The following is a 13,012-nucleotide window of genomic DNA, read 5'->3' as shown; positions in this document are numbered from 1 at the left end:
CACTCTGCAATCATTGGGGGTAATGCTGTGGCTGGCACTCTGCAATCATTGGGGGCAATGCTGTGGCTGGCACTCTGCAATCATTAGGGGCAATGCTGTGGCTGGCCCTCTGCAATCATTGGGGGCAATGCTGTGGCTGGCACTCTGCAATCATTGGGGGCAATGCTGTGGCTGGCACTCTGCAATCATTGGGGGCAATGCTGTGGCTGGCACCCTGCAATCATTAGGGGCAATGCTGTGGCTGGCACTCTGCAATCATTAGGGGCAATGCTGTGGCTGGCACTCTGCAATGATTGGGGGCAATGCTGTGGCTGGCACTCTGCAATGATTGAGGGCAATGCTGTGGAACTCTGCAATGATTGGGGGCAATGCTGTGGCACTCTGCAATGATTGGGGGCAATGCTGTAGCTGGCACTCTGCAATGATTGGGGGCAATGCTGTGGCTTGCACTCTGCAATGATTGGGGGCAATGCTGTGGCTGGCACTCTGCAATGATTGGGGGCAATGCTGTGGCTGGCACTCTGCAATCATTGGGGGCAATGCTGTGGCTGGCACTCTGCAATCATTAGGGGCAATGCTGTGTCTGGCACTCTGCAATCATTTGGGGCAATGCTGTGGCTGGCACTCTGCATCTGCAATCATTGGGGGCAATGCTGTGGCTGGCACTCTGCAATCATTGGGGGGGCAATGCTGTGGCTGGCACTCTGCAATAATCAGGGGCAATGCTGTGGCTGGCACTCTGCAATCATTGGGGGCAATCTTGTGGCTTGCACTCTGCGATCATTGGGGGCAATGCTGTGGCTGGCACTCTGCAATCATGGGGGGCAATGCTGTAGCTAGCACTCTGCAATCATTGGGGGCAATGCTGTGGCTGGCACTCTGCAATCATTGGGGGCAATGCTGTGGCTGGCACTCTGCAATCATTAGGGGCAATGCTGTGGCTGGCACTCTGCAATCATTAGGGGCAATGCTGTGGCTGGCACTCTGCAATCATTGGGGGCAATGCTGTGGCTTGCACTCTGCAATGATTGGGGGCAATGCTGTGGCTGGCACTCTGCAATCATTGGGCATTGGGGGCAATGCCGTGGCTGGCACTCTGCAATGATTGGGGGCAATGCTGTGGCTGGCACTCTGCAATCATTGGGGGCAATGCTGTGGTGGGCACTCTGCAATCATTGGGGACAATGCAGTGGCTGGCACTCTGCAATCATTGGGGGCAATGCTGTGGCCGGCACTCTGCAATCATTGGGGGCAATGCTGTGGCTGGCACTCTGCAAACATTAGGGGCAATGTTGTGGCTGGCACTCTGCAATTATTGGGGGCAATGCTGTGGCTGGCACTCTGCAATCATTGGAGGCAATGCTGTGGCTGGCACTCTGCAATCATTGTGGGCAATGCTGTGGCTGGCACTCTGCAATGATTGGGGGCAATGCTTTGGCTGGCACTCTGCAATCATTGGGGGCAATGCTGTGGCTGGCACTCTGCAATCATTGGGGGCAATGCTGTGGCTGGCACTCTGCAATCATTGGGGGCAATGCTGTGGCTGGCACTCTGCAAACATTAGGGGCAATGTTGTGGCTGGCACTCTGCAATCATTGGGGGCAATGCTGTGGCTGGCACTCTGCAATCATTGGGGGTAATGCTGTGGCTGGCACTCTGCAATCATTGGGGGCAATGCTGTGGCTGGCACTCTGCAATCATTAGGGGCAATGCTGTGGCTGGCCCTCTGCAATCATTGGGGGCAATGCTGTGGCTGGCACTCTGCAATCATTGGGGGCAATGCTGTGGCTGGCACTCTGCAATCATTGAGGGCAATGCTGTGGCTGGCACTCTGCAATCATTGGGCATTTGGGGCAATGCTTTGGCTGGCACTCTGCAATCATTAGGGGCAATGCTGTGGCTGGCACCCTGAAATCATTGGGGGCAATGCTGTGGCTGACACTCTGCAATCATTGGGGGCACTGCTGTGGCTGGCACTCTGCAATCATTGGGGGCAATGCTGTGGCTGGCACTCTGCAATCATTAGGGGCAATGCTGTGGCTGGCACTCTGCAACCATTAGGGGCAATGCTGTGGCTGGCACTCTGCAATCATTGGTGGCAATGCTGTGGCTGGCACTCTGCAATCATTGGTGGCAATGCTGTGGCTGGCACTCTGCAATCATTGGTGGCAATGCTGTGGCTGGCACTCTGCAATCATTGGGGGCAATGCTGTGGCTGGCACTCTGCAATCATTAGGGGCAATGCTGTGTCTGGCACTCTGCAATCATTTGGGGCAATGCTGTGGCTGGCACTCTGCATCTGCAATCATTGGGGGCAATGCTGTGGCTGGCACTCTGCATCTGCAATCATTGGGGGCAATGCTGTGGCTGGCACTCTGCAATCATTGGGGGGGCAATGCTGTGGCTGGCACTCTGCAATAATCAGGGGCAATGCTGTGGCTGGCACTCTGCAATCATTGGGGGCAATCCTGTGGCTTGCACTCTGCGATCATTGGGGGCAATGCTGTGGCTGGCACTCTGCAATCATGGGGGGCAATGCTGTAGCTGGCACTCTGCAATCATTGGGGGCAATGCTGTGGCTGGCACTCTGCAATCATTGGGGGCAATGCTGTGGCTGGCACTCTGCAATCATTAGGGGCAATGCTGTGGCTGGCACTCTGCAATCATTAGGGGCAATGCTGTGGCTGGCACTCTGCAATCATTGGGGGCAATGCTGTGGCTGGCACTCTGCAATCATTAGGGGCAATGCTGTGGCTGGCACTCTGCAATCATTGGGGGCAATGCTGTGGCTGGCACTCTGCAATCATTGGGCATTGGGGGCAATGCCGTGGCTGGCACTCTGCAATGATTGGGGACAATGCTGTGGCTGGCACTCTGCAATCATTGGGGGCAATGCTGTGGTGGGCACTCTGCAATCATTGGGGGCAATGCTGTGGCTGGCACTCTGCAATCATTGGGGGCAATGCTGTGGCTGGCACTCTGCAATCATTGGGGGCAATGCTGTGGCTGGCACTCTGCAAACATTAGGGGCAATGTTGTGGCTGGCACTCTGCAATTATTGGGGGCAATGCTGTGGCTGGCACTCTGCAATCATTGGAGGCAATGCTGTGGCTGGCACTCTGCAATCATTGAGGGCAATGCTGTGGCTGGCACTGTGCAATGATTGGGGGCAATGCTGTGGCTGGCACTCTGCAATCATTGGGGGCAATGCTGTGGCTGGCACTCTGCAATCATTGGGGGCAATGCTGTGGCTGGCACTCTGCAATCATTGGGGGCAATGCTGTGGCTGGCACTCTGCAATCATTGGGGGCAATGCTGTGGCTGGCACTCTGCAATCATTGGGGGCAATGCTGTGGCTGGCACTCTGCAATCATTGGGGGCAATGCTGTGGCTGGCACTCTGCAATCATTAGGGGCAATGCTGTGGCTGGCACTCTGCAATGATTGGGGGCAATGCTGTGGCTGGCACTCTGCAATCATTGGGGGCAATGCAGTGGCTTGCACTCTGCAATCATTGGGGGCAATGCTGTGGCTGGCACTCTGCAATCATTGGGGGCAATGCTGTGGCTGGCACTCTGCAATCATTGGGGGCAATGCTGTGGCTGGCACTCTGCATTCATTAGGGGCAATGCTGTGGCTGGCACTCTGCAATGATTGGGGGCAATGCTGTGGCTGGCACTCTGCAATGATTGGGGGCAATGCTGTGGCTTGCACTCTGTAATGATTGGGGGCAATGCTGGGGCTGGCACTCTGCAAATGATTGGGGGCAATGCTGTATCTGGCCCTCTGCAATGATTGGGGGCAATGCTGTGGCTGGCACTCTGTAATGATTGGGGGCAATGCTGGGGCTGGCACTCTGCAATGATTTTGGGCAATGCTGTGGCTGGCACTCTGCAATGATTGGGGGGCAATGCTGTGGCTGGCACTCTGCAATGATTGGGGGCAATGCTGTGGTCACTGTGCATTGAAAGGGGGCACGCTGGTCTCTCTGCATTGAAAGCGGGGCACGCTGGTCACTGTGCATTGAAAGGGGGGCATGCTGATTTCTGTGCATTGAAAGGGGGGCACGCTGGTCACTGTGCATTTAAAGGGGGCACGCTGGTCACTGTGCATTTAAAGGGGCACGCTGGTCTCTCTGCATTTAAAGGTGGCACGCTGGTCACTGTGAATTGAAAGGGGGCACGCTGGTCACTGTACATTGAAAGGGGGCACGCTGGTCACTGTGCATTGAAAGGGGGCACACTGGTCACTGTGCATTGAAAGGGGGCACGCTGGTCACTGTGCATTGAATGGGGGCACGCTGGTCACTGTGCATTGAAAGGGGGCACGCTGGTCATTCTGCTTGGAAAGTCTGAACTGGTTACTAAAATTTTTGAATCCCATCACTGGATCTAGGATTATTTATGGTGAAAAGGAGTATCCAGTCCTTGACTCTTATGGAACAAAGCCCGGATATTATGAGCATTTAAAGTGTCCATAAGCTCATTAGACCCTTTGCAGGGTCCACAGTTTCTGGTGAGTTGGGGTCCTGGAGGGGTCACCACCACTTGGAACACGAGTGTTTTACCTACATTGGAGCACTTTATCACCGTTTATCTTATTGGACACTTTTTTCTTCTTTTTTTTTTTTTTTATCTTTATATTATTAATGTTGGAATTTTTTATTGGTATTTTTGCCCATAATATTTAAATCACATCATTATTCATTTGTGCCACACTAGTGTATCATTTATCTATTCATGCTAGCGCTGTGTATATTGCTTTTCTACATTTTATCTGAGTCTTTTACTTGGTGAACAGCAGCTGCAATTTTTTTAATATTTTAATATATTGTGATTGTTATTTATTCACCTCCAATTCATTTGGAGGGTTTGCGTGGGTCTAGTTTTTGTTTTTTCATTAGGTGCATAGTATGAGATAAATGTGACCTCATGTTCGTTTATTTTGCCATGAACTAGCACATATCTGCCTTTTTGTATTTTGGATTACACCGGTAGGTGTGAATGGAACACTCTTAGCTATACAAATCGCTACTCCCTTTTTTTTATCGGAACTGTTGTACAGGTAACGTGGGGTATTTAGCGCTAAGAAATTTAGGTGAGGAGGAGTGTGCAAAATGAGTCTCTTGTCATAGAAGAATATCTATGCCCAGCTTGGAATAGTACTGAAAAGCCTTTGTGCGCTTCACAGGAGCATTGAGGCCCTGAACATTGTGGGTTAAAATTTTTAAGTTAGCAGAGTCAGGGGCAGGGTGTGTCATCGTAGTTCATCAGAGTGCACTCGCCTGAGTATTTGGGGGCCACTGCCCCCTGAATTCGCAGACCTGGAAAGACACTAGCGACACCATCAAAATCCGGAGGACCTGGACACCAAAGTAGCACTAGAACAGTGAAAGAAGAAGAAAAAAGATTAAAGAGAAGACAAGGAGAGAGAGCGCTCACCCGTCGCAAGCGAGGTGGGGGGGGGAGTCAAGGAAACTCTCAATATTGCATTTCGTACACTTAGACAGGGCTGGTTGTGGGGTCCAGCTCCCCAAAAAGTATCGCAAAGTTGCTCACCGCAATCAGCCATGAGCAAGGTGGCAAAAGAAAAGTGGCATGAGGAAACATCCCGAACCGCTTCGCTCCAAGCCGCATAAGTAGTGCACTGAGTGGAGTGAGGCAAAACAGTCCCGGAAGCTCAAAACCTGCAAATACATTTCAAGAACTCCATTGCCATGGGACCCTGAACTAGGCCCCATGGGGGACAATAAAGTCCATGCCATATTTCCCCCTAAATACAAAAAAAAGGGGAAAAATAGGGGAGACGTTTTTCAAAACTTCGGTAGCAAGTGTCATAAGGTGGGGACTGGCAATGACGGGGAAAAGAAAAAAAGGAACGAAAGGGGCAGTTTCATGTAGACCTCGGGTGGATCAAGGCTTCTGCCATCCTTTTCCTCATCTCTGTAGCTGTCCAGTACCACCTGGGCAAATGCAGTCTCCCTCAAACTGGAGGCAAAACAAAATAAAACAGTAAGGCGGCAGTCGGGTGTATGGGGTCCCCCGAAAACAATGTGAACCTCCCAACTGGAGCCATTCACACAGAGGACAAAAAAAAAAATCTGAAGACCAAGGGAGATGCATCAAGGCTTCAGGGTGGGGTGCGTGAACGGGCAGTTGCTTTCCGTTGCGGCTGGGACCATAGATGTGACAGTGGTCTGACCGAGGCTGTAGGAGTCTCCGACGGAGATCTAGGCGGGGGGGGGGGGGGGGGCGTCTCTGGTAATGATACCTAGGCCAAGTAAAACATCTTGAAAGGTAGAGAAGGAATGCGTTTTCCCCTTGTAGGTGAAGGAGAGGCGAAATGGATATGACCATCTGTACTTGATCTGACAGTTTGACAAGGTGAGTCAGTTTCAAGGATATCCTCTTCTGAATAGTCGTTTGGGATATGTCAGCAAAAATTTTGATCGGGTGACGAAGTAAGATGACATCTTGCTTGAAACGGGCCGCCGCCATTATTTTCTCTTTAATCCTGTAGAAATGCGGTTTAACAATGATGTCCCTAGGTAGGCCATCTTGTCTCTGGGATGTCAGGGCTCGATGGAAGCGATCTAGTTCCAGGTGATGGGGAAAAATGTCAGGAACGAGATCTGACATAAGGGAGTGAATAGCAGGTTCCAGCTCAGTAATGGACTCAGGGAGCCCCCTAATTCTGAAGTTGTATCAGCGAGACCTGTTTTCCAAATCCTCGATTTTGGCCTGGGCCTGATCCAGTTGATCTTGCAGAGAGACAATAAGTTTGTGATTCTGATTAACTCTTTTCACTGTGCCATCAACTTTAGATTCTATAGAGTCCAGTCTGCCACCTATCTCCTAAAAAATCGCCTTTCAGATCTGCTGTGATAATTGCACAGGCTTTGGAGAGTTCCTGTTGCAAATGAGCCGAGAATCTGGCTATTAAAACAGAATCCCCTGAATATGGTCCCGGGGGGGAAAGGAGGGTAGTAGATGTGGATGCAGAGCCCCCTGACTCAGGGCAAGTTCGGCCAGGTCCGCCATCTGCCTGTCCAGGGATGAAGCTGGAGATTCTGCCCCCTCTGATGAGGCATGGTAAGGGGAGAAATGCAGCACTTCAGCCTGTGAGGGCTGGGAGTTGTTCCCTTGCGACTGGGAGGAGAAGGGATCCCTTACCTCTTCCAGATATGTGGCTGCAGGTGCCTGTGTCCCCAGGCTAAGAGGAGCTGACCGAGAAGAAGGGGGGCCGCCTCGTGCTGTTGAGCTGCGGGTCTCCGCCATCTCTTCCGCCTGTGTCTGTGTCCTAGGGGGGGAGGGGCGCTCTGCTGGAGAAGGCTGGAGCGGTGCCTGCTGCTTCTTTTTAGTTGAACCGGAGGTCTTACAGTTCATCATCGCCTCCCCTCACCGATGTAGCCCTTCAGGAGTGTCTCAACCTGCACTTGCCGCTGATTGTAGCAATGAACCGGCCTGGATGTGCGTAGCGCGGTCAGAATATGTCCGACGTCAGCGCCGCACGCATGCGCACTTAAGTCCCCTTGCTCTTTTTAAACTCAAAAACAAATAATGGGGATGTGTCCTTAATAATAATAATAATAATACATAATACAGAATAAAAGCTGAGGAATGGATTGCACATGTTGAGAAGCAGATTTACTTACATGTCACAGTGTGCTGCAGTTAGCACCCAGTTGGGCTTTATCAGGATTCCTCCACACAAAGCTGAATTCTCTTTTTTTATATATGCCATGTATGGCCGTGAATGAGGTTTTGCCTCTTTTCCATTAATAATTTCGTCACAAGTACCTGAAGGGCCCAAGGGTTAGAAAACAAAATTTGTTAAATGAATAGCATATTTTTTTTCACAAAACAGGACATTAGATTGGTCATTGCATCTTGCTGAAGACTGCAGAATTCCCCCAATGTTTCTCCTATTAGTTTCTGTGTCCTAATATTGGATGGGCCACATTCACAAACAGTGCCTTGAAAAAGCATTCATACCCCTTGAAATTTTATATCATGCTATAGCCAAAAACGAAATTATATTTTATTGGGATTTTATGTGGTAGACCAACACAAAGTGGCATATAATTGTAAAGTGAAAGGGAAATGATAAACGATTTTCAAAATGTTTTACAAATATCTGAAAAAGTGTGGTGTGCATTTGTATTCAGCCCCCTTTACTGTGATACCCCTAATTCAAATCTAGTGGAACCAATTACCTCCAGAAGTCACATAATTAATAAATAGAGTCCACCTGTGTGTAATGTAATTTAATCTCAGTATAAATACAGCTGTTCTGTGAAGCCCTCAGAGGTTTGTCAGAGAACCTTAGTGAACAAATAGCACCACGAAGGCCAAGGAACACACCAGACAGGTCAGGGATAAAGTTGTGGAGAAGTTTAAAGTAGGGTTAGGTTATAAAAAATATCCCAAACTTTGAACATCTCACGGAGCGCTGTTCAATCCAACATCCAAAAATGAAAATAGCCTTACACCATAATCCCCGCTCCACCAAATGATCTGGACCAGTACATAAAGCAAGGTCCATAAAGATATGGATGAGCGCGTTTGGGGTGGAGGAACTTGACTGGCCTACACAGAGTCCTGACCTCAACCCGATAGAACACCTTTGGTATGAATCAGAGTGCAGATTGCGAGCCAGGCCTTCTCTCCAACATCAGTGCCTGGCCTTACAAATGTGCTTCTTGAAGAATGGTCAAACATTCCCATAGACACACTCCTAAACCTTGTGGACAGCCTTTCCAGAAGAGTTAAAGCTGTTATAGCTGCAAAAGGTGGGCCAACTCAATATTGAACCCTGCAGACTTAGGCTGGGTTCACACTGATGCAAATTGGATGCAGGTTTCCACACATCCAAATCGCATGACAGAAAAATGTGACCGGTTCACACAGCTCTGGGGCAGCGCGGTCCACGTTGGAAAAGGGTCCTGTGCATCTTTGGCTTCGTTTCAGGTGTGAATTAAAGCAAAAATTCGGACCTGATTCCCACATGAATCAGTGTACAGAGACGCACCAGACTCCCTGCTGGGACCCGCGGCCGCATGAGTGTGAATGGGAGGCCATTAAAGTTCATGTGCATGTAAAAGGCAGGTGTCCCAATACGTTTGACAATATAGTGTATTACACATCACTTCCAGGTTCATTCCAGCTAGGGGAGATCAGTGAACGGATGTTCACTGGTCTCCCTACCCTCCACCAAGCAACACCCACCATGTCTGTCCTGAGCCTGCAGGTGGGACAGGGGAGCCCAGGAAGCATGGCAATGGGGTTGCGCGGGGGGGTCACAGAAAGTGATCCAGTGACTGTACAGCTGCCAGATAACTTTCAGTAGAAAGTTGACAAGCGGCTTGTGAAGTGTACACACACCTCTGGTGGCTGTAGAAGCCTGGAGTGTGTATAAACCCCATCCCCACTGCCACTGCTGGTGGCAGTAAAAGGGTTAAATACGTTAAGGGTGTAAATTAGGTTTAGGAGGGTGGTATTTTCAATATGAAACTAGGATCAGGAAAACAGTAAAATCACTAGAAGGATTTTCCATTCTTGCAATAAATGCATTGTCTTAAAAATGAATGCAGCCACCCCTGTCTGAGGACTGGTAAGCTTCCATGTATTAGCTTTTTTTTTTTTTTTTTTTGCTCAGTTTAGATATTTTCTGTGGAATAACCATAATCTCTAACTTCTTGTTTACAATCCGCCTGTTAATCACTACAACATTAATACCTTAGGAATGTAATAAAAATATACTTACATCCAAGAAGAGATAGAAGAAATATGACTGATAGTTGCAGAGTCAGGAAAGACTTCATTCTCATAGTTGTTTAAAACTGAGCTGTACTGTGGACCGAGGTGCAGATCTTATTGCGAAGTGGAGTTATCACCTCTAACACTAAAAAAATGTCTGTTAAGTAAACTAACCCCAAGGAACAACTTCCTTAATTTTATGATTCAACATGACTGAGGTATCGCAGATACTGCGGCTGCCTTACCTTATAAAACACCAGACTAACCACACTCCCCTTATACCTTAAGAACAGAGGTGGGGAACCTTTTTTCTGCCGAGGGCCATTTGGGTATTTTTAGAATCATTTGGGGGCCGTACAAAATTATCAACTTAAAAATGTGCCGGTTATATTTGGTCAAACATATTAATTAACTCACCCATAATGGGATGGCTGCAACTGCTTCTCTTTGGTAAAGTGTAAGATGTTAGCTGGTATTGATGATGTTGCTACGGGCAACTGGTTTTCCAGGTTTGCCCCTCTTAATGCAGAGTGATCAGTGCTCCCGTCAATGCAGAGTGATTAGTGCCCCCATCAATGCACAGTGATGAGTGCCCCCATCAATGCAGAGTGATTAGAGCCCCAATCAATGCAGAGTGATTAGTGCCCCCCTTAATGCAGAGTTATTAGTGCCCCCCCATCAATGCAGAGTGATTAGTGCCCCCATCAATGCAGAGTGATTAGTGCCCCCATCAATGCAGAGTGATTAGTGCCCCCATTAATGCAGAGTGATTAGTGCCCCCATCAATGCAGAGTGATTAGTGCCCCAATCAATGCAGAGTGATTAATGCCCCAATCAATGCAGAGGGATTAGTGCCCCAATCAATGCAGAGTGATTAGTGCCCCCATTAATGCAGAGTTATTAGTGCCCCCCATCAATGCAGAGTGATTATTGTCCCCCTCAATGCAGAGTGATTATTGCCCCCTCAATGCAGAGTGATTAGTGCCCCAATCAATGCAGAGTGATTAGTGCCCCAATCAATGCAGAGTGATTAGTGCCCCCATCAATGCAGAGTGATTAGTGCCCCATCAATGCAGAGTGATTAGTGCCCCCCATCAATGCAGAGTGCATGGGGATTAGAGCGCCTCCTGATTACACACAGAGCAGGGTTCTTGCACTTACCCGGCGCGGGCGCTCTCATACGAAGTCACGCCTCCTGAACCGACTCCTATGATAGACGTCACCACTGTGTCTATCATAGGTAGGAGGCGTGACTTTGTATGACAGTGGCCACGCCGGGTAAGCAGAGGAATCCGCTCTGTGTGTAATCAGGAGGCGCTCCCCCTCCCCTTCCCCTCTGGAGGCAGCCCAAATGGCAGGGCCGTATCAGATGGCTTCGGGGACCGAATACGGCCCGCAGGCCATAGGTTCCCCACCCCTGCTTAAGAAGAAGACACCACTACCGTCTTGGATTTTAAAAGGCCATAGCAGCAATATTTATTCCAACCAACCAATTAAAAACACAGGTTAACAAAATACCATTTTCATTAAAACAAAGCAATACATAAAAACATTAAATGTAATGACCATTTTAGGGTCTTGGAAGGCCACTTGACTTACCCCTGGCTGTATCTCTGATCCCAATAGACCTCCAGGCCCTCAGCCACCACTACACCAGCTCGAGGACTATTCCCATTGTGATACCTTCCATACAGCCAACTGACGTTGCCAGGGTAGGTCCACCTAAGATGGGCCCTACCCCTCCATATTACCTTTTAAACTAGTCACAGCCCTCTAAGACCCTAAAGACCCCAGCCACAGCACACGGGCATGACCCCTTATGGCCGTGTAGCCCTCCAAACCCGCAGAGCCCTGTGAATACCCTCCTGCAAGCCTAAGGTCCACAGGTCAATGCCCACGGCGTTCAAGTGAACCCCATCTCCCCGCAGATAAAGGGCCGGGTCCTATTCTAGCTCCAAATGGTGAACCGCCAACCCCCCATTCCGTACAATGAACTTGGCCACCGCCTTGTTGACCTTAATCCTGGCCTTGTTCAAACTGACAACAGACCGAGCCAGGCGCCAACAGGTCCTGGCGACTATGTCTGACTATACGACAACAGTCCGCGGAAACAGCGTCCATAATCTTAGAAAATCAAGCTATATATCTCTAATTAGTTCCCTGGATGAACGGAGGCCCAAATCATTGCCCCCGGCATGTAAAAGGAGGACGTCAGGCGGCCTTTCTAAACGTGCACAGCGATGCACCTCGGGAAGAGCCCGAGACCACAGCATGCCCGATACACCAACCCACCTAACTTTTGCCTCAGCCCTGTCTAAACCCAATTGGCGACCCTCAGGTCGCACAGACGCCCTCCTAGCACCCCACACAACGTATGAGTGTCCTAATATCCAGACCAAGGCATCGGAGGACCCTGTAAAACACAAAAAGGAATACATACCAACATACATCCCAGGTAAAACAAGACACCAACATAGAGAACGAAATACACAGAGACCACAAACAACAAATACTAACGGGGGACCACCCCCAGACTCCTCTGGACCAGGAAAACGTAGCTAGTGTCCGCCGCCTCACAACAGATGCGGTCGAACATACAGGTGAAAACGTGACTCCCAGCGTCCAATCCTCCGTGGGGCCTGATCACTAAGGCCCCAACGAGCCGCCTCTGTAGCAGCTCCTATGCGGAATGAATGGGATGAGTAATCATTCACCGAAAAACCTGCCGCTTCCAAGCACTTACGGAAGACGGCAATGAACTGATAACGTGAGAGAGCCAAGCCGTCGGTATGTAACAACAGAGGACCAGGGTGAGCGGAGCGCACCCGCAGCCAGCGCCACACCGCAGATACAGGGCACACAGGGGACCGCGGTATCATTCCCAATTCCACCCATGCCCCTCGGCCCAGCCGGTCCGTCTTGGACCTGCGAATCCAAAGGAGGACCTTGTCTGGATGTAAAAATACGTCCGCAAACTGCAATCCACCTTCTCCCCGCCTGGAATTACTCACCAATTCTCCGAACGGAGAGCACCGAAGAATGCTAAAATAAAGGCAGTCCGGAAGAGGTCCACCTCATGATCAGAGGAACAAATGGCCGGCAAGCAGTCCAACAGCTGGGACAGCATGTCAAATGAGACCGGACGCCTGTAATCGACCGATCGACTGCCTTTCCTGTAACCCTGCAAAGCTTTTTTAACAAGGAAGTGCTTTGCAGCATCAACAACACCCGATAACTGGAAGTAGAAAGCTAAAG

At 49.8% G+C, this 13,012-nt stretch overlaps 1 protein-coding gene across 1 annotated transcript in view; it reads right to left on the bottom strand.

The window, feature by feature from the left end:
* Positions 1-7,792, bottom strand: part of LOC309560468 (granzyme A-like) — a 178,699-nt gene extending 170,907 nt beyond the window's left edge. The window contains exon 1 of the mRNA XM_082264101.1: positions 7,654-7,792. Coding sequence (XP_082120227.1) covers positions 7,654-7,742 — 89 coding nt within the window. The 5' untranslated portion in view covers positions 7,743-7,792. The remainder of the gene's footprint in view (positions 1-7,653) is intronic.
* Between the last annotated feature and the right edge of the window lie 5,220 nt (positions 7,793-13,012).

This window comes from Pelophylax lessonae, assembly GCF_965119305.1.
Source record: "Pelophylax lessonae genome assembly, chromosome: 1".
Taxonomy (NCBI): Eukaryota; Metazoa; Chordata; class Amphibia; order Anura; family Ranidae; genus Pelophylax; species Pelophylax lessonae.
The sequence above is the reverse complement of the archived record's forward strand: the minus strand, read 5'-3'. Positions and strand labels throughout refer to the sequence as shown.